This window comes from Neovison vison, chromosome 6, assembly GCF_020171115.1.
Source record: "Neovison vison isolate M4711 chromosome 6, ASM_NN_V1, whole genome shotgun sequence".
Classification (NCBI taxonomy): domain Eukaryota; kingdom Metazoa; phylum Chordata; class Mammalia; order Carnivora; family Mustelidae; genus Neogale; species Neogale vison.
Genome location: NC_058096.1, coordinates 76356154 through 76379485, shown reverse-complemented (window position 1 = coordinate 76379485; position 23332 = coordinate 76356154). Strand labels below are relative to the sequence as shown.

Sequence of the window (23332 nt, the reverse complement as noted above, 5' to 3'; positions counted from 1 at the left end):
TGGAATGTACAACTTCCCAAAGATCAGAGGGGTAAAATATGAATAAGAAAACAATTCATTGACTAAAAGCCAGGAAAAGGGAGAAGGGTCGGGGGGAAGACCTAGATAGCATTCTAAGGAGAAAACACAAAATAAGATGGCGGAAATACGGCCAAATCTGCCTGTAATGATACATGAAAATGGATTAATCTATTAAACACAAATTGGAAATTGAGCTCTCATATATATATATACACACACACACATATATACATATACACAGGTATATGTATATATTATATATATATAATATATATATATATAACAAGAGAAACCCCAAAGGAAATGAAAAGAAGGGAAACGAACAGGTAGAAACCTATCTGCTAGACTAAATAAATGATAATAAACCAAAATCAGGTAAAACAGTTCAATAAGGTAAGGACTGAAACTTCCTGGATAGAATTAGCAACACAGTGATCTTTGGTGAAAGATCATTTTGTGAAAAATGGCTTGGGGGCACAATGGGAGCTTCTACCAGGTCAGACCTTGTGCAAGAAGCAGTGAATGGAAGAGGAAGAAATGGAAAGGCGGAATAGGTAGCAGAAAAAGCAAGTGAAGGAAGCGCATTCCCAGTTAGGCAGGGAGGGTCACTTATTTATCATGTATTTATGTATCAAGCCTGTATAAACACTGATGTTATGAAGTCCCAGGAGGGAGGGAAGGAGAGGAAATGAGAGAGAGGGTAAGGGGAGGGGAGGAGGCAGAAAACGAGATCCAGAGCACCACGGTGGACATTAGCAGAAGACAAGAAGAAAACACCTTCTATTTTATTTTATTTCTAATTTATTAATTTGTCATTACACAAACAATACATGAATGCATACTCAAAACATCGAATATTACAGTTAAAGCTAACGCACTCCACCAAACTACTGTTAACAGTTTGGTTAGTATCCTTCCAGACTTTCTCTGTACATTTTTATATTATACAAATTGGTACTTAAGAAGTACACTATACAGTATTGTGTGTGTGTATATATATGTGTCTTAAAAACAATGGTATCACATGTATTGCATGTATTAGCCTTCATTTTCCTCCAAACTTTCAAAAAAAATTGTATCTTAGAGATACATGTCAGTATGTATATGAATCTTATTCTTTTTCATTGATGCCCAGTGTTGTATAGTGTTCCAACCTCTTGATGGGTATTTTGTTTTTTCCAATTTTATTCTATGACAAAGATACAATTGTACAAGCCATCCTGAGAACACAAGTATGAAAAGTGTGTTTCATTAAAAATTGGAAATGCTGGGTGACAGGGCATATGAATTTTAAACTTTAATGGGTATCATTTGACTGCCTTTAAAGGTAGCTGTGCCAATTTATACATTTACTAGCAATGTAGGTTTCCTGTTTTTCCACACCCTTGCAGGCTTGTGATTTACATATAAAGTATTTGCCAATTGGATTTGCAATAGTTTCTTATTTTTTAATGTGCATTCCCTTTATTACGCTGAGGTTGGGCATCTCTTCATAATCTTGTAAAACGTTTTGTTTATCTGCATTTTCACAGGGAGATTTCTATAAGGGATATGTAACCAAAAAGCAAGACTTACTGCTTGTCTAGCTGGAATTAATTTTTGTTAACTACAGATCTAGTTTTTTCCCCCGAACGGTTATGTTGTCCCAATACTATTTGTTAATAATCCATTCTTCCCCTACTGATTCGAATTGTTACTTTTATCCTTTACTCAATACATAGTTTTTTCTGGATTCTCAGCTCTATCAGATTTATTTTTTGGCATCAGACACCTGAGTTATTCTTAACTTGGTTCATCGAATGGTGGCTGGTTTTGTCAGCCAAGATACTGAGTGTGTTGCTTATGAGACAATAGATAATATAACTCATGACACACAAATTCTATTCTAGTTAAGTTTGATTTAAATCAGTTTCATTATCTACAAACTTAGAGTATTAAAAAATATGTAAACTTCTCTCTTTTAGGGGACAACCCACAGCCTCGATGTAGAGATAGGAAGCTTTTCACCACGTCCCCTCTTTCTGAAAGTATTGTTTGATGTAAAAGCTTTTTGGTGATTTAAGGTTGTTTCCTGGCAATGTCAAACGGTTTTATGTGGCATGGCAATATTACTGTTGATGTACATGAACCTTCCATTCAACAGATTATATGGGGGTCCACAAACTATGACATACACTTCGAATAAACAACGGCACTTGAGTTTTTACGTTTACATTGGATGATAGCTCTGGAGTGCACAAATCATGTTCAATTTTATCTTTCTATCCCCAAACATCTAGTACAGGGTGCGGCACCTGAATTGAAATAGATTTGAAGTGCATTCAACAATGCTTCTATAAAATAAAAAAAAAAAACCCAAACTTCTCCAAAACAAAACCTTTATGGGATTTACAAAGTTACACATATTTATTTTTTCCTGTTCATCAGACACCTGATTAAATTGGATATTATATATTTTAGTAGAAAGACTAGAATAAGACACTGACGTGGTATTATCTCATGCCAAGTGTGGGAAAAATATTCTCTTGCTGTCCAGGGACCTCCTCAGATATTATCTATCTATAGATGCGTTGCTTGCCTGTGAAATGATGGTAAGAACTGTAATCTGGAAAACAGTCGAATTGCAGTGGGCAAGAATACTTTAGTTATATAGAAAGATGAAAAGGTAAAAACTTTTTTGGGGGGAAAGGAGAAGTGTGGCATTTGCCTTGTTTTAAAATTCAGTTATTTTTATGATCTGAGTTAGCGCACCTTTTCCTTCCCTCTTTCAAAGGGGTAACTTTAGCTTCTGTTGGCAGTCTTGGTCCATAGATTTAGATGCTCTGTTTTAAAGCTCAATCCATGACATCAGACCATGGGAAAATTCTCAAAATCACCTAATCTACCAATCTTCCTGGTTAGAAGAAAAAATAAAGCTAACTCACTAAGTATGTTAAACAAATTTTATGACCAAGTAGACCGTGTTAGTGCAAAATACCAACTTCATACTTTACTATTACCAATCCTGAAAGACTATTGTACTTTTATTTATGATGATTGTTTTTTTAAAGATGTCTGTGACCTTTAACTTGTTTTGTATAGTGCCTCACTTAGCATATTTCATCTGTAAACATAGCATATTATACCGATTGCAGCCCACTAAGGAAATCATAAATAGCACTTGTACAGTAATATTCTTCACTGAAAAAGGAGTACATACATTCAAAGAACAGATCTTGCTATAGAAATTCTGTGACTTGATATAGATATACACGTAACAAGGACGATTCCTAGAACGTTGAAAAGGGGAAAATAGGGAGCAAATATATGTCACTAAACAATAAATCATTAGTATTGCTAGAAAACAGAAACATGAGTTACTAGGTTGAGGCAGGAGGAGGTAGGAGAAAAGGTTCAGTTTTGCTTAGGCTGCAGACTTACAGGGAAGAAAGAAACCTCCTTTCTGAATTGAACTGTGTCAAAGAATGAAGAAAAAGTTGAAGCCACCAAAACCATTTTGACGTGGGTTTCGGTATCTGCAATGGAGCCAGAACCCCTGTTGTCTTTTCTGGGGAGGGATAGCCCTGAAAGACAGGCTTTGGACTCATGCTTCTGGGCTCCTCTAATCCTAGTCACCATAAAAGGAAAAAATTTGGTTTACCTATAGGGCTGAATTTATAGAGGCGTAAATGTGATAGCCAGGGTTCCTCTGATTCTCTTACCCTTTTGCTGAATTTGTGAAATTAATTAATTAAACAAAGACTTTCATTTCATAGAGGTATATGGCTGTTGGAAGGAAAAGTTTTGACTTAAACACTGTTAAGACTTGGGGTTTCAGATCTTTCTTTGGAAGGAGAAATATAGGCACCTGACGTTGGGAATGGTACAGAAAGATCCAAAACAAACTTCCTAATGAGCATCACTAATCTGCCTATTTATCATTTTGTAATTCTGCCTGTTCATCATTTCTGGATTATTGTCTCTCCTAAATTACTTCTCCACTTCCAGTTTCAGCTCACCCATCTATTGTCCATCATTGATAACTAGAACGATTAATTTTTCTAAAACATTTTTCTGATCACAATCCCACTGCCTAAAATTACTCGATAAATTATTTTTGCTCTAGATGCCAACCTACTAAGGTGGATGAGTCAGTCTGCTTGTTTGTCTCCTAGGAAACAATTCTGTGGCTATCCAAAGAGCTTAGTTAATGCTCTCCTCTAAGCTTTTGAGCACTTTTTCTTACCAGGTGTCATCTTTTTGAGGGTATCTTCTTAACAAAACCATCCTTGACTGTTTTTATTATTGCACTGTATATGTTGGTTTATCTATGCACTCAAACTGAATATTTAGAGCTGGGGGTTGTCCTTTTAACAAAATTACTTAAGAGAATTGAGTCATGTCACAAAGTGCCTACCACTGAACCTCCCTTAAAAAAAAAACTCGTGATTTCAGATCGTCTTGAAAATTTATTCCCCCCAAATCAACTAGTAAGTTATTTCTGGTTCTACAGAGGTAAGTTCCCATGAAGAACGGGTATTTTTGTTACTCTAATTCTAAGGACTTCCCCTCGCTCTTTTTAAAAAGGTCTAGGAGTGGCTATAGAGTTTATAACTTGGAGAGACATCACAATCTCTTACCTGTGACAATTCTTTGTGAATAAAAGCAGTTATGATTACCCCTCTCTGGGGACTTGATGGTAAAGCAGTCTGTTTTAATACTTCTACTTAACTCATAGTATAACAGAATTGGAAATATTCAGTTATTTTGAACATACAGCAAGTAACTGCATACTTAATATCTCATAACCCTTTTTTGGGGGGAGGGGATATAGCAAGCCGTAAAATCTCATTTTCTTTAGGGAAAATTAGGTATGTATTGCAGACACATTGCCATTACCAAAACCAAAAATTTTCACCTATGATTTTCTGGTTGGCTAGAGTAAACCCAACAGAAAATTTACACGGAACCTTGGTCTATGGGCATTACACTGAGAGAATTATAGATGGCATTTCTATTAGATGGAGCCCCCAAATTGGTAGCTCAATAGATATTCCAATTATGTGGAGCAAGAGACCTTAAATCTCCTGAGGTCACACTTAAATTTACTTATTTCTAAGCAAACTAACCACTTGGGGGAATGTCTGATGTTGTTCCCAAAAGTGTATCTGATTCTGAAGAACTTTAAGCTTTTGGACCTGTAAGTCTGTCCCTGACTTTGGGGTGAGGGCATGCCTCATCAGAGTAGGTTTGGACGTGAAGACTTCCTTTCACAGCTGTTTTCAGGGGTAGATACTGGGAAGGGAGATCCACAGGGAAGTGGGGGAGATGGGAGAGCAAAGTACAAGCTCTATGGTAATTTTGTATTTTTTGAACACTGCACCATGAGTTATCTTCTTCTATTAAACTGAAAAGTTTATTAATATTTAAGGCTCTTGATACATATTGCCAAATTACTTTCTAGAACTATGCAAGAAAGCTTGCCTTTCTTTTCTACATTAGGTTCTGCTATTTAAAAGACAAATGATAATTTGTTAACTATTAATTTGCATTTCTAAGGTTACTAGAGGCTGAAACTTGAGAAACTGCCATTTATTTCTTCTGTGAACTACCCATATTTTCTGTCGTGGTGGTCTTTTTAAAACGTAGTAAAAATTGTTCTTAATTACCATTTAAAATTAACATTATCAATCATTTCGTGATTACTTTATAAAGTGTTTTTCTATCCCAATAACCAAAATTTATATTTTCACAAAAATCCCAACCTTTCCTAATACTAATTTTTCTTTGCCTGTATTAAATATTACACTGTTTACATTTAAGCGGCATACCTGGTGAGCCTTCTGGTTAACATTTCCAACATGGAAATTTCATTTCCTAATTTATCTGTGGGTAACTCTACTTAGAATCTCACTCCATATCTATAGGACTGCTGCTTCAATCGTATGTCATTAGTTCCTTAGTTACTTCTAGTGTTATTAAAATTTTGTTTCTATTCAATGTATCTTCCAGAACAACTGCAATATAAAATATTTAGTGATCCCACATACACCCCAATTTATGCATTTAGGCTAAATCTAATGAAGTTTTGATTTTAAATAGTAAAGAACACTTACTTATCCTCTTTTCACAACATGGAGAGCTAACTATTTGTTCTTGTTAACTCCTGATTAACTAGCTGGCTATAGACACAAAGCATGTTAATTTTCTACAGGCACCTTTCTGAATTCAAGTACAAGTTTTGGTAGACAAGGATTTTACTTAAATGTCACTGACATAATATGAATCTTGAGTACAAATATTGCTCACCATTCTTGCATTCTTTAAATTATTTTACTTTGAAAATTTAAGAACTATCATTAAGTCATTAATAACACAGGTTTTCATTTAAGGAATATCTTGAACTGTGAAAATACAAATATAGTCAAATTAAATTTTGAACACATATAGAGCCAAATATTTCAACAAAACTGCAGTTTAATTTCAGAAAATGTGTTAAAATATATATTTATACATCAATTTCTGACATACACTTAATGTGTTAGTATACACAAAATGATGCTTTCTCTTGAAACTGTATTTATGAAATGTACATTTTAATTTAAATACTCAGTATACACTGCACTTAATCTGCATGTTGCATTTATTAAATACATTAAAATCTGCAATGTAACAAAACGTTTTCTGCATACGAAATTCAAAACACCATTTTAAATGAACAAAAGATGGCTCACTTCATTTTTTTTTTTTTTTTAACAACTAGTGTATAGTACACTAGCTCAGCTCCACCATACTACCTGTTCGTTCTTTTTTATTTGACATTGTTCACAGACTAGTACATATTACAATAAGAGTGCTGGATAAAAACATGAGGTACGAAAGTGGTTCAAAGATTATAGGTCATGCAGATCATGCTAGACAGCAAAGAAAATTGTGACCGAGAGAACACTAAATAAAAATACATAAAGAATGTGCATTATAAAAAAAACTCCATTACACAGCTTTGCTTCTTTGGTTACAAAGTAGGTTGAACAATTTCACAGCTTTTTATTCCCACCCGAAAAAAGAAAGTCATACGAAATGTCAAAAAGCAGAGGAATCGTGGCAATTTCTCTATTAGAAAGTAGAAACAAATGAACAAAGTTTTCTTCATCAAAATAGCCCAATTATTTATTATATCACAATAACTGGTGACTACCTGTACAGTTGCACTATGTTCTTCATACTTACACTATACAAAATTTACATTCAAGCTGGGTCTTTACTACTGAAAATAAATACCGAAGGTAAATTGCCATTAGTGTTAGAAATATGCCAGGATTCTTTTGTTCAATTATTGCCTAAACGTTTTATCTATTAAATGCAATCCTGTCTTTCAAATCCTTTACTGACACTTATAATTATTCAAAAAAAAATTAAAAAAGTTCTGTGACATTGTTCATGTACATTATGAAAATAGCAGCCCTGTAATAAATAAAACACAAATAAATGAAAACTTACGTAGGCAAATGTTACTGGTATTGAAAGAAAAGTGGCTCTTTAGATGAACTGTTATTTAGAATGTGATAGGAAGGCTCAGGGTAAATCCATGGATGACAGGAAAAACGAGAGAGCCACCAAAGCTCTTAAAAGACCCCACTCATGCGCACCAGGTAAAATGCAGACTTTGCTTGCTTTAATAAACCCCATCTATTATACTCCTCGTGTACTGATGACATAAAACGGGACACCAACAGCGCTGCATGACATCTCAAAGGGAGGAAAAGCTCCTGTAGAATGATTGTCTAATACTGAAAAGGCCAAACACACAACCGAAGCATGGCTACTTGCTTTCGTATAAAGTGGAAAGAATACCAGTGGCACACAAGGATAGATTGCTTTCAGTTTTTTTCTTAATGAGGCAAGAAAGCTTTATGCTGAGGAGACATTCGGCTGCTGTGGAGGTTGCGCTGGCTGCGGAGGCTGTGCTATCACTGCTTGCTGTTGAGAAGTGCTACCAGGATTGGCCTGTTGGGCTGGGAGCTGGGATAATTGATCATTGTTGGAAAGAGATTTTAACAGTGCATTTTCTCGTTCAAGTAAAGAGTTTCTTTCAACTAATTCTTTTATTTGTTCCTTTAGAACTTCCACTTCTTCTCTTACTGCATACATCAAATGGCTTTTCACCAGATCCTGTGAAAAACAAAATTAGTAATGTCAAAAAGAGTGAAAAGAGAAAGGTGTTGCTATCTGGTTCTGGCCTATCTGGGGTCTTCTTAAATATGAAGCATTTTTATATTGGTTTTCCTGCTCCTCTTGCTTTAAGTTTCTATTGTATCTTGACTGGCCCTAAGGGAGGGAAGGATGGAAAAAAATCCCGTTTCCAACTAGGCAGCAAGCCCAGGATTTCCTTTCAAAGTCCAGAGTGATTTCCTAAAATACTAGGTTCCTTAAATTGTCAATTAGAAGCTTAGAATTAGAGAAAAAAAAAGTTTAAAATCACAAGCTTAGAGGTTAGACCAAGAGAACAAAGGATATTAAATTAATATTAAACTAGTTATAGCATTTCTTTAAGAGATAAAGCAACCTACAATTTCCAACTCTAAAACTTTAAAGAAAAGTTGTTTGAGACTAACAGTCCTTACTTATAGTCCACAGTTTTAATAAGCCTCAATCAAATATTTTATATAATGTGAACAGAGTACATTCAAGGGAACAAAAAAATTGATAGTTTAGCAGAAATCAGAAACAGATTCAACAAGTTCCATTTATTAGAGCTGACTAAAACAGCATTTATAAAAAGGAAGGCTTCCAGCTAAAAAGTCTTCATTTTAATACTCTTTGATTATAAACTATTGTTAATGCTGAAATATTTGAAGGCACATAATGCATTCTGATTATGTACGCCCCTCAAAATGGCCCTGATTTATCAATGGTAATGCATGAAATGTGAGATGTTCAAATGGGGGGAAATATTAACTCCACTGGTATTTCCAGACTAAAAATTCTGAATGTTCTAGCATCTATAACTAAATCTGATTATCAAAAAATATACTTTGGTTATCTTGTTTTAAAGAAATTAGGTGTTTTTTAAGAATTGATAAAAACCAACTGCTTCCTAAAACCAACAATCTATGAAATGAGAGAACTATAAACTTTTACTTACCATTGCTTGTTCTATTTTGTTGTCAATGGCTACACCACCTCCCCCAGATGCACTGGAAAAAATTAGAATATTTCATTAAATTATTCTAAAAATGTAAAATTCTTTCCAACTCTTAAAATAATTAAAAACATTTGTTTTACTTAAAATCAAAAATAATAAATTAAAATAGCTTATTAAAGCCTGTTCTCATAATTTCAGTATTCTCAAAGCTCTCATTTTAAAAATAAGGGATCTCTGTTAACAGATGACTTCCAAAAATCCTTTGTGGCTCCAACATTTCTAATTTCCTTATGACATTCATATGTTTTAAAAACAACTCCCAATTCTATTCAGGAGCTTTTAACTCTGTGAACTTTTAGAGATACCTTTTGAATGACCAGTATACTCTTCCCCATCTTTTAAACTTCTTCATTTACCACTTACTAATTGACTTTCATGTGGAAATTCCACTGGTCACTTATTGCATTGAAATTCAGATGATGACTTACTTTCCTTCTATAGATTTTACTTCTGGGTTAAAAATTTCTAGAACCAGCTTCTCAAGGGCCTTTGGGCAAATGATACTGGCAGGGTTGGTTAACACCAATCTCAACATTCTGGCAAATCTTCATACTCTCAGTGTGGGTTACTGGTAAATATCACCTACAAAGTTATGTGGTTTGGACCAGTTTTTCCTGGAAATATTTGGAAGCAGTCTAGCTAGTAAGTATATCCCAAGTTCAACTATCACCTTAGCATCTGTATGATAATAACCAAAGGTTCATTAATTGTCCTCTTAAATAGTAAGAATAACGAATATCTATATCCTTTTCTTGGTATTTTTGTAAATTTTGAATAGTTATTAGATTTTCTTGTAAAGACAAACCTGACAATTTTAATCTACTTTATCAATACAAAAAGAGGTCTTTAAATAACTGATAAAAAACTGCAAAATACTCTTTATAAAGTATATTCTAAGAAAACTTAGATGCTAATAGATTTGAAGACTATTCTATTTTAGATGATGCAGGGCCTCAGACTGTTATCATATTGAGGGGTAGGATTATCCTGTCTTATGTAATGATGCCTTTTATACTGTAATCTAAGTAGATGTGGTTATAATCCTGGTTCTGCTACTCACTACTCACTGTGTGACCATCAAGTATTTAAGACCAGTTTCCTCGTGTAAAATGAAGGGGTCAATGCCTTACTGGATTTCTTACTTCTAAATCCTTGAATCAATACACAGAGGACACAAGCTTGTTTATGTGAGCATTAGTCACATTAATTACAGCAAATACCTTTACTTCTTGCTGCTATTTCTAAGATGCAAACAGATTTTATATACCTAGTAACTAGAAAGGATATACAGATTGTTAATACATACTTATTATATATGTTAGGCTTTAAACAGCTGTAGAGGTGTGTAAAACAAAGTATGGCTACGTGTAACTATAAACTGTAGAACAACTATATAAACCATAAGGCTTTGGTGTAAAGTTCAGTTCAGACACCACGTGGATATGTTCACCAAATATTGGCTGCAATTTGCAAAAAGACAGTGCCAGGCATTCAGAGTTTGTCTGACCATCCTATATTATACTCTCAGTATTTTTTATTTTATTTCAATAAGGAAAAAGTGAATTAGTTTTAGTCATTTCTTGATGTAAATACATAAACTCTTTGAACACATCTGTTTTAAAAGAACACCTTAAATGCTAAACACCAGTTTTATATATTAACAAGCATCTAAAACAAAGCCCCCTAACCCTTAAAAAGGGTTTATTACTCTTTTTTATGATTAAAATAAGATTAGTTAAGTTTCCAAACCATTTCCTTAGGCTAAGGAACATTAATCAGCACCCTATTCTTTGCTGATATAATAAACTTTAATCCTGACTCAGACCTCTTTTACAGCAATGCAGGAATAGGTTTGCAAAGTGTAAATGGATCATACTGAAGATATGTGTCCCTTAAATAGTATTAATAACCCAGTTTTATTAAGCATTGTGCTTAAACAATTAAATCAGTCAGATACAATTACTATCACCACAGTGATTTCTGGCAAGTCTGAAGGCTGTTTTTAAACAATTCTATATAACCTATGGCAGTAGTTCTCAAACTTTAATATGTACCATGCAGTCATCTAGAGGTCTTCTAAAAACAGACGGCTGGGTTTCGCCTCTGGGTTTCTGATTTAGAAGGTATGGGGTGGGGCCCAGGAATTTGCATTTCTAACAGATTTCCTAAGATGCTGATTCTGCCACCTGACAGATCATACTTTGAGAACCAATGGCTTACAAAGATAAAAGCTCTAAGAGGAAAGAATAAAAAAACTTCATCCTATTTTAAAAACTTCTTAACCCAGAATACAAAACTTTTTACCCTTCATGACTTTGACCCCTGCCATCTATGGTCTCCTTTCTTCTCACATTCCACCTAGCCTGTTGTGTTACTACATTATTGTGTGTCCTACATTAACTATTTAGTCTGTTAAACATAGATTGTCTCAGGTTTCCATGGCTTTGCAGACCAGCTCTCTCAGCTGCAAATGCTCATGGTTCCAGTTCATCTGGCTTTTACTTGTTCCTTAAGATGGCTCCAGTGCCACGTATTCTGTAATGTCTTCTGATTTCCTAAGGTAGAACCAGTTATTCTCTCTCTCCTGTGGTTCACTAACCTTCACAAACTTTTTATAATGCATAACCAGGAAAGGAGAAAAGCAATTCCAGCTCCTCCACATACTCACTGCATGAATTCTGGAAAACTATTTAACCTTTCTAGACCTCAGGTTTTCATCTAAAATTAGGGTTATATACCCCAATTCATAAAACTCCTGTGAGGATTAAATGAGTTTAAATACTACTACTACGGTTAACTCTATCAGACTGAGTTCCTTGAGAGAGGTTCCTTATCTCCCCCTCTGTGAAGAAGTGAACTCAGTGCTTGGCAAGTAAGAGCTCAACAGCATACTGAAAGAGTCAGAAAGAGTCAATATGACAGCAATTTGATCTGAAAAACAAACAAACAAACAAAAACACTAGTTTATATTAGAAAGCCATTAAAATATTTTGAGTTTGAATAAATTCGTAGTTCTCAAAGTATGGTCACTGAACCAGCAGTTATCAGCATCACCTTGGGACTTGTTAGAAATGTAAACATTTGAGTCCACCCCAGACCTACTGAATTACCTACTCTTGAGGTGGGACCCTGGAAATCTATTGGTAACTCCTCCAGGTGACTGTAATAGAAACTAAAGAACGAGAAAGCAATTTATAATAAAGGTATCAATCTGGCAGTCTTAAATAAGTAAGAGGGTATGCCATTTCAGGATCCTTGAACACAGTTGAAGAATATTATTTCAATGAGGGTAACAAGTTGTTTTCTATTGTGTTCAAAGTCAACATAGTGGTTTGGGCTTCACATTCTTAAAAATGAGAACGATGAACTGAAGCAGAATGAAAAATTTTCCTTTATTTGCTTCCTTGACCTAATGGTAAAGATTTATACCTTGTTTTCTTTTTTACTATTGCATTCACTACCCTATAACTTGATGTTAACTTAAGTTCCAAACTTTAGTTCCTAGCACTCTGTAACTATTCTGGTAAACTCTAAATGCTGTATCAAGGCAAGGGATAATTTGTAAAATGAAACATTCTGCTTGATATGGGTCACTCTTTTAGAATAAAAACATACCATGATTAGTATTTACTACATTAATTAAAAATTGTGGGTATGGAGGAAATGGACAGAAATATAGAATTGTGGGGAAAAAAGACAAGCAGAGCTATAGTGTTACCTTTTATATGATGAGTTTTTTTTTTTTTAAACTAGAATTAGTTAAGAACCAAATAAGCTTGAATTTAATGGTTTCTTTTTAGATTTTTTTTTAAAGTAATCTACACCCATCATAGGGCTCAAACTCACAACCCCGGTATCAAGAGTCATACACACCACTGACTGAGCCAGCCAGGCATTAGGATTTAGTGTTTAAATAAAGTAATTTACAATCAAATCCACAGGAAAAATAAAACTCAATGAATCAAAGGTACATTAAAGATAGCCTGGCTTTCAATGATGTTCATTTTAAAATCCACCCCACCTGCCTCCCCACACCATAGTTTTTCTTCCCAGACCTTCCTTCCTCTTATCTCAACAGATCACTTGGCAACTTCACTGAGAAGAGACCAGATATGAACCTCTGGTTTCAGAAATTCCTACATTTTTATCTTTCTTAAAAGACTGTTTCATTCATGCTCTCAGCTCAAGGACTTTGTACAAAACATCTCCAGTCTCTCCACTCTAAAAATCAAAATCCATGAAAGTGAGGTTAGGCTAACTTGATCTCACTTTAAAAACAAACAAACAAACAAAAAGCCCTTTATGAGAAATCAACTTTTTAAAATCTTCATTAATGTGGACAGAGGCATCATGGCTACTTATTTAAAATAAAAATAGAGCAAATTTCTTCTCTTACATTTTGACTATTTTGTCTTCTGTTCTGCCCTTAGCACAAATGCTAATCAGTTAAGCAACAAGGTAGAAGAGCAATTAAATGATTGCCCACTTTTGCAGGTACATATTACTTTAGTGAGTTCTTACTGCAAGCTTGAGAAACAATCTCCTCTTATAGTTGAGGAAACTGAAGCCAAGTAACTAACTCAAAGTATAATGCTCGAAACAGTACTGAAACCTAGACTTAATGGCAAAACACAGGCTTTTTCGACCTTAACAGTAAGACTGTGTGACAGCAATAAGCAACTATCTGTAATAACCTAAGAGAAATGCAGACTTACATATATTATGAAGAGTCCTTTAACTATGTACCAAATGTCATTTGTGAAACATAGCATGGATCCAAAATTAAATTATGTGCCTAATACACCATTTATCTTATCTAGCACATTCCTAGATGATGTTGAGCTCTGAGAACAAGGGAGGTAACTTCTTGGAAAAGGCTCTGTGATCTTTAGACAGCCAATATAGTTTACCTATTTGCTAAGAACTAAGAACTGTTCTTCTGGTTTGTTAGGAAGCTGAAGATATTTTAAAATTTTATGTATCTATATGCAGAATATTTAAAAAATTACCTTCTCTTGCCAAAAGACCCTTCTAAGTTTCTGTGTTGAGTCAAAAATCACAATTAAAAATCCACTACAGGAATTCCCCAAGTTATAAAATCAAATCTTTGATAATAAGAACTTCTTTGAATGAGCTGGCAAATCTGATACACTTATGTTCAAGCCCCCTTACCCAAAGACAGTAAAAATGATTTTTCATAAACTCACAAGCAGAAGCTACAGCCTTTCCAAAAAAAGAAGCTACAATATTTCTTAGAGGCCAGACTTCAGGATTCATATACTGTTTCTGATAAATAATGTACAACCTTCATTATCCCCTCCCTTTGCCAATAAACTCTAAAATAACATAATTACCACTAAAATGGATTAATTCTAACCTAGGTAACATTTGGCCTCTTTTCTTTCCTTTTTTTTTTTTTTTTTAAGATTTACTTATTCATTTTAAAGAGAGCTGGGGGAGAGGGGCAGAGAGAGAGAGAGAGAGGGAGAGACAATCTTAAGCAGACTCCTTGCCCAGTGCAAAGCAGACAGGGGGCCTGATCCCACAACCCTGAAATCATGTCCTGAGCCAAAATCAAGAGATGGACACTCAACCAACTGAGCTACCCAGGCGTCCCTACATTTGGCCTTTTTTCTAAGAAATACATATTTTGTTTTTTGAAAGAAACTATTAAGTCACTGATGGCAAAAAAATGAATCTAATGAATGTACAACTCAGCAAGCCTAGAAAAGTTAAACAGAAAAAAAATACATCTCTTCTTTAAGAGGAATTTAAAAAATATTTACAGCTTAACATCTAAGAGCAAATTAATAGTTCTTCTTCTAAAAAAGAGCCAAAATAGATACAATTCAGGTAAACTTATTCTATGGCTAAAGGTAAACTTCTGTGTTTAGCAAAAAAAAAAAAAAAAAAAAAAAAAAATCCAAGTTAACGGTAAATTAAGTTAAAAACTAAAACTGTTATGTATTCTAACTACTGACCTTAAGTTCTCTATGTAAAAACAAAAATGTTTAATTTCATGATTAAATTCACAAAAAGCCCCATGAAGATTTTTATTAATAACACAAAATAAGTGATTTTTTTTTTTGTGAATGATAAAAGCTATTATTCATGATAGGCAAGCAGATAAAATGGCTACTCACTAACTACATATTATTATTTTCTCAAGTAACCAGTCTTACAATGATACGCAAAAACAAAAACAAACCCAGTTAAATATTTACATAATGACTGTGAATTGTTTTTTCATCTATAGAAACCAATTATGTTCTTAGCATATTTTACATTCATCTAATTAAGGTAAAAATCTTGGCCAGAAATGAGTATTTAAAGAGTAAAAAAGAATACATGCATGGATTATACCAATGTCCATTTCCGGGCTTGGGATCTTTCCCTATAGCCATGTAAAAGGTTACCACTGCAGAAAGGGGACAGGGGACAAGACACACATCCAACTGGGTGAAGGGCTACATGAAGCCTCCCTATGTATTTATTATTTTTAACTTCTTATGAATCAATAGTTATTTCAAAATAAAAGTTAAAGAAGATACATGCACGTGATAAAAAATTAAAACAAAGTGTACATAAAAAGAGATCCAATTAATACAAAGTCCCTCTCCTACCTCAGACCCCTTTTGTCCAGAGTCAACCATATCATCTGTATTAATGGCCTTTTATAAAGTCCATTTAGGAAGAATTTCTGTAATACTTTGGAGAAGCTTAACTAGATGCCTCAAAATACAGAAAAATAAAAAACTCCTTTAATAATTTCACTAAAATACAAAATATTTCTAGAAACCTATTAAGATTAGAACCCCAATGAGAAAAATGGGTAGATTTCAGATGGATAATCCACAAGACACGAAAAAAAACCCCCAGGATCTCATTCATAACAATACAGGTTAAAACTATAATGTAATACCATTTCCCTAAACAGACTGGCACATGTACTATAAAATGTAATACACTGTTAGTAAGGCTGTGGGAAAAGGGCCTTCTCATAAGGTGCTAATTCAAGCTGTATACTGGTATAACCATTATATAGAGCAATTTGGTTATATCACAGTTTTACACACACATACATTCTCACTCACTCTTATTTATTTACTCTTTGATTAGGCAATCCTCAATGTGGGAATTTATCCTATATTTCTACATACATGGGAAATAATATATTTATAATGCTACTCATTATAGCACTGTTTGTAACAGCAAGATTTCTAGTCATCAACAGGGAACTGATCAAATAAATCATGGTACAGCCATCTACTCAACTGAATACTACCCATCTATAAAAAAAGACCCCACAAAGAGGATTTTCTGTGTACTGAGATGGGAACAATATACCCTGAAGATCTTTAAAAGTAAAGGTGCAGATGTCTGTATGAGGGTGATACACTGTGTGAGGGTGGTACAGATAACAGTATTTGCTTGCATACTCATAAAGAAACTGGAAGAATACACACATACAAACTAAGAAAGTGGTTATCTGCCTGAGAAGTCAGGCAGATGGGGGACAGAGATAGAATACTTCCACTGCACTTTGAAGAATACTAAAAAACGACCAAAAGCAAAACCAAACAAAACCACATTCCAAAATGAAAATAACTCACAAGAGTTATAAAACCCTGTACAGTGTGAACGTAAGAACAAATGGCAGACAGGAAACAGAAAAGAAAGAAAGGAGGGGAAGAGGAGCCAACAACTCCATTTTCCTTAGGAACTACTTCAATTTGGAAGATCGGCACTTTGTTTAACATTCAAAATAACAATATAAGTAATATCTGTGATTTGTAAAATTTACTTCTTTGGCTTAGGGTGAATTATAATCACTTAAAAAAGTATCATGTAAGTAATGTTTCTAACTCCTAATGTAGCTATTTCTGTTAAAAATTATTCTGGTAAGAAAAAAAAAGTCTGTGATAAACATCTTTGATAATAGGCTCTATAACTTTATACAATAAAAATGTTACATTAAAAATGCATTCCAGGGGTGCCTGGGTGGCTCAGTGGGTTAAAGCCTCTGCCTTCAGCTCAGGTCATGATCCCAGGGTCCTGGGATCAAGCCCCGCATTGGGCTCTCTGCTCAGCAGAAAGCCTGCTTCTCCCTCTCTCTCTGCCTGCCTCTCTGCCTACTTGTAATCTGTGCCTGTCAAATAAATAAATAAAATCTTAAAAAAAAAATGCATTCCAGAGAAGGTATTGATAAGATTAATACTAACTTTACCTTCTTTTTCTTGATTTCTTTACATTTCCAAGTGAGGATATCTTGAGGGAGTTATCTTAAGTATTAGGCAGTAAAATTCTGATAGTTTTTTCCTCAGAGAGTCATTCTAAGGAAACAATTTAAAAACTAGCTTAACTAAAATTCTATTAAAACTCAAGATGGAAGAAGTAAAAATTCAGTCTTGAAAAACTGAGCAGTAATACAAAAGCGAAATATGCACAGCAACTTTACCATTACAATCCAAACTAACTAGTTTAATATTCTTATTTCAAGTTAAATATTTAAATATAAAAAAAACATATGCACCAGCTAGTTATTTTTTATTAGACTAACATTAGGCAAGGTTTGACAGGATGAAAATGTTATTTTCTTCCTTTAAGTCAGGACTGAAATAAGCAAGGGTGTGAGAAAGGGGTAGGAGAAGAATGGCATTTTCCTGAATGTTGGGAGTGCTTACATTTTGAGGAGGCTCTCTTGAAAGAGAGTGCATTGTACTACTTACACAGCAGCAATACATAATTTGATGATAGCATAATTCATTACTGACTAAAGTAATGAGTGTCAAGGAGCTTAAGCCCAAATTAAAAATTTGCCACTACAGTCCCTATTACTTTAATTTACTTCCTGGAGACTGGGAAAACAGTATATGATTGACAATTACCTAGACTGAGATGTACACTAGCACCTTAAGAGTAAAAAAGGAGAGAGAGATTAGAAAGGATTTCAAATGTTGCCAACTGATGTCTAGCTCAGAATACCTTACAAAAATAATGTAACTATTCTGAAATGGAATAAAGTGGATGTAATCCTATATACTCATTCTAGATATTCTAAAACCATTCTTTTTATCTGCTGGAATAGAAGCTGATGATTAACCAACTTCTAAAAACATTAGAATTAACAAAGTATATATTAATCTAGCAAAAGGTTTATGTTTTTCAGTACTGACTTGAAGGACCACCTTTCATAGAAAGATGGGAAATTTAAATAGAAAAAGAAAAACTCAGTAAAAATTCTTAATATGAATGAAGATATTAAAAACACAGAAGAGTTCAAATGACCTCAGCTGTACTAAGAAAAGGATAAAGATTAACAAAAGGCCTGCCAGCGAAGGGACTATGTGTAACAGTCATTTTGCAGGAAAGATAATTCTCCTTCAAAAGGTTAATAACAGCATTCCTTCCTTTTGACTATGAAGAAATAATAGCACTTTCATCACCTAAGGAAATTTTCATGGTGTAAGTACATGAAAATGAACAAAACTGGAGAAAGAACATGACAGAAAAGAATGTCAAGGGAAATCAAAACTAAAACTTAACACTCTTAAGATTTGCATTTCATTTCAGAGACCAACAAGAAGTACTGAATTAACTTCACCCAGCAGTGGGCCTATTATAATAACAACCTTTTTATATAGCTAAATCCACCTAACATCTTTTTAAAATCCAACCAACATTTCTAAAAGTAATTCAGAATTCTTTGGAAATGACATAAAAATGGGTCAAAAGAAAAAAAAAAATCAGAACTAGCTTACTAATTTATTTCTAATGCCAACATTTACATTATTCCCTTCCATTCCAAATGCCTGTTCACAACTTTAAAATTGGATATCCTAGGGGCGCCTGGGTGGCTCAGTGGGTTAAGCCGCTGCCTTCGGCTCAGGCCATGATCTCGGGGTTCTGGGATCGAGTCCCGCATCGGGCTCTCTGCTCAGCAGGGAGCCTGCTTCCCTCTCTCTCTGCCTGCCTCTCCATCTACTTGTGATTTCTCTCTGTCAAATAAATAAATAAAATCTTTAAAAAAAAAAAAAATTGGATATCCTAAACTCGAGACTCTGTGTAGTTTATTCTCTCTAAATATTTCTTTGGAAATTCTACCATTCTTTCATAGGTTTCAGTTCAAATATTTTCTTTTCTGTAAAGGCTAGTTTTCCTACCCTTCCAGAAGTAGTATAGTAAGTCATGCCACACACTACCATTACAGCTGTAACCATGTATCTATCATAGGCTGTGTTTTAAGAGCTGCATCTATCTCCTACCAGACAAAACTCTATGTGCTATAAAAAAAACCTAACATGGGGCCAGCAGCTACCTAGTAAAGAATGCTGTAGAAGCCTGGATTCACAAATTGTATAGTTGGAATTTGAGTCCTAATTAATACCTTTGCTTCTAGGGCCTCTTTCTCCAGCTAAACATAAGCTACCTGTACTAGAACACCTCCAAAGCCATTTCCCATGCCTAATGACAAAACTGACTTTTCCCAAAGCAGTCCTTGGTATCTAATGGACATGGGTAATACTAGGGTTTTGTTCGTTAGTTTTGTTTTAAATATTTTATTCATTTGAGAGAGAAAGAGAGTATGAGAGAGAACATGAAAGGGGAGAAGGTCAGAGAGAGAAGCAGACTTCCCATGGAGCTGGGAGCCTGATGCAGAACTCGATCCTGGGACTCCAGGATCATGACCTGAGCTGAAGGCAGTCACCCAACCAACCAGGCACCTAGTTAAAATGCTAGCATTTTAACGAAACTCAAAACAAGTAATTGGGGAAATAGTTCTTAATCTTATTCCTCATTTTCAGTCAAATTAAACTTGCCATATCTTCTTGCTGCCTAATATCTAATTCATATATCTAGGTTATTCAAATTCCTTTATAGAGGCAATAGGGCATGCATCCTGAGCAAACTTTGCCTCTAATTTCCTATATAGCCAAATCTCAGGAACATTTATCTATGACGCTAATAAAAAAGGATAAATTCTCATCTGTCTCCTCTGCACAATGCCCAACGCTCAATGAACACTGGCTGGAAGAATATGAAGTTAGATGATGCCCATCAGTAGGGAGATCACTAGATATGGAATTATCAAATACATGTTGCAGCTTGGCCTCACCTCAGATTTGCTGTGTCCTGAGGCAAGTTACTCTCCCTGGGCTTTTTTCCTTCATCATTTAATTTCAAAGGCTTTTGTAGAACTTAGTGTAACCTGAATGTGAGCTTTTGGGGGACATGTACCTGTGGCAGGCATGGGGGTTGGTGAGAAGGAAAGATACTAACATTCAATACAGGTTTAAAAAAAAAAAAAAAGAATTACCTAAACAAGCAAGGAAGGGGGGAGATTATCATGACATTGCAAAATGCTTGGTCAAAAGCATTAAGCAAAGAAAAGTGAAACAGTGTGTACAATTGAAGCAGAGAATCTACGAGAGATGAGAGGGACGATAAAGGAAAAGGGACTCACCTACAACAAAGAAAATACCAAGGACGGCTAGATTTTTTTTTTTTTTTTTTTTAGCTTATAAAGTTATTAGGATTGGGGAGATGGTTTATGTGTCACAGGAAGGCGGCTAGATTTTAGGGTGCAGAGAGTAGGGAGTGGAAGAAGAACCTAAGAGTAAAGATGAGAAAATGAGAAATTTAAGCTTCACTTGGAGGACTGTTGAATTTTGAGACATCTGGCATGCAGACTCTAGTGGAGAAATATAGAAAGAAGGTTGCTGGAAATAGGTATCTAGAACTCCAGAGTAATCTCTGGCCTAGAAGTCTAGATCTGAGAGCTGCTGGAAGGCGGAAGGTAAAGCAAAACTGTGAGATGAGCTTGCTTAAGTAGAAAGAAGACACATGGGGCCAAAACAATGGAGGACACTAACATTTGAAAGAGTTAATGAAGATGGGCTCAGAAAGAAACTACCCTTCTTGGGAAAGTTAATTATTTCTTTCAATGAATGGCCTCACATCTGCCTCTTATCTCCAGCATTCTGTACACTATTTTTTCCCCCCAACTAAACAGTTCTTCTTGAAAAAATCCTTTCAATCCCATTTCCACAATGAGGCCTAACCAAATGAGTGAAATGACACAATCCTCTTGAATGCCAAATGCCAAATACCAGTGCAGAGCATAGAGACCATTTTGTTCATCTAAAGATTATCTTTTCACTTATCCCCAATCCTTGAAGATAGAAATATTATTCATAATAGCTTTATAGAAAAAAGCATACATAGTTGTATGGACAAAGTAAAATTTTATCAGGCTAACCCTTAAGATTATGCGACCAAGACTGAACTTCTGTTTCTAGGTGATTAACCAGTCTTAATTACCTTATGTCTAATCTGTCCCCAAAGTCCAGGGACAGTAATAAATAAAAAGGAAGGTTACCAAAGAACTGCTTCAGAAGAGGGATAAACCCAGAACAGAAGTATCATGAGGTTTTTAAAGAGACAGTTGTTTCATTCTGGTTTAGACTAAAGGAAGAGTGATCACCCCTTAATAAAAGGAAGAGAATATCATACCAGGGAAAAACTCTGTTCTATTTTACTTGTAATAAATCAGTACATGTTTTTGCAATTGGGGTACTTAAAAATTTTTGTACTGGCTTGGGTTTGAGCCAAAAAAAATTGCTCATCTTCAACAAATATAAAGTATTGTTATATTCTGGCATATAAAATATATGCCCAGAAGAGTTCAAACTGTCTAGGTTATCAAGCTTACTACCACTTGCTTAACTCGCTTTTGCTCTCTCTTTCATTCTGGAGCAAGACATCTTACCTCTTAGCTGTTGCTTACGCAAAAGACTAAATTCTCAAAGAACAATAAAGTGGTTTTAAGAGCACAGGCTTCAGGGGTGCCTGGACGACTTAGTCAGTTAAGCGTCTTGACTCTTGATTCTAGCTCAGGTCATGATCTCAGGATCATGAGATTGAGCTGGAGCCCATGCTGGGTGTGGAACCTGCTTTAAGATGCTCTCTCTCCCTTCCTCCCCCTCCCTCTAGCTCAAGTATCTGGGGGGAAAAAAAGAAAGCACAGGCTTCAGAATTAGATAAGCTTGTTTTAAATCCCAACTTCACTACTTACTAGTGGGATGATCAGAACATACTAAAACCAGTCTCCTTGTCTGTAAAATGGGATCATAGTTATACCTACCCTAAAGGATTGCTGTGATGATTATGATTTTTTTAACATAGTAAACACCAAAATAAGAAAAATAGTTCCTTTTATTATCTGGATCAATTTAGACTGACACTGGGTAAGGCTTGGTATCCTAGTGTATCTTAGAGTGCAAATGAAGCAGTGAGGTACAAATAAAAATCAGTTATGATTAGTATTAAGAAACAGTCTTTGTATGTACACCTCACCCAAAGAATGAAATAATCCTACCTAGTTATGCCTTAAATTTACTTGATTTCTTTCTACTCAATTAGTCAAATGTTAAGGCAGTCACAAAACATATGCTAATATAAATTGTTTGACTTGAGATTTAAACTTACATCAATATTTATTAAGCACAGCATTCCTGTGGATTGAACATTAATGACTGCTTAGAATAAAAAGCCTTAATTTACAGTGGGAAATTTTTCCAAAGGCCACTAATACATTATTGAATTTATTTCAACTAAAAATTTCCAAGAAAGTATTTAACTAAACATCTCCCATGTGTTATATCTCTCTTTAGTGTTATATGAAATTTCAACAATTAAATATTACTAAAAACAAATCAAAAGGGTGGGACAAGTACTGCTTTGCTTCTACACTATTATTCTAGTTGAGAATCACTGCTTTAGAATTACTTTATTCAAAAAGAGATTCTGGTATAGATAATGAAGAAAGTATAAAGTAGCACTACTGTAAAATTTAAAGGGTTATAAATGGTTTTTTCACTCAAGCAGAACTATACTCAAATAGGTAGATTTTCAGTTGCTTTTTCTCACTTCGTTGTAGATCCAAGTCCTTGAATTCTTCTAGGTAATAACAATACTGTAAAATAAGTATGTAAATAACAGAACTTTACAATCATTTGTAGAACTCAATTTGTATAAAATCATTTATGATGAATTCCAGACTTACAACATGATCTGAAATTTGTTAAATCATCTTAGATTCTGAAGCTAAGACTGTCACCGGAAATG

At 34.6% G+C, this 23332-nt stretch overlaps 1 protein-coding gene across 2 annotated transcripts in view; it reads right to left on the bottom strand.

Annotated features, from left to right (window-relative positions):
• Positions 1 to 814: 814 nt before the first annotated feature.
• Positions 815 to 23332, bottom strand: part of TSC22D2 (TSC22 domain family member 2) — a 55342-nt gene continuing 32824 nt past the window's right edge. For both annotated transcript variants that reach the window (XM_044251594.1, XM_044251595.1), the window contains 2 exons: positions 9146 to 9197; positions 815 to 8172 (listed from right to left, as the gene is read on the bottom strand). In XM_044251594.1, coding sequence (XP_044107529.1) covers positions 7912 to 8172; positions 9146 to 9197 — 313 coding nt within the window. In that variant the 3' untranslated portion in view covers positions 815 to 7911. The remainder of the gene's footprint in view (positions 8173 to 9145; positions 9198 to 23332) is intronic.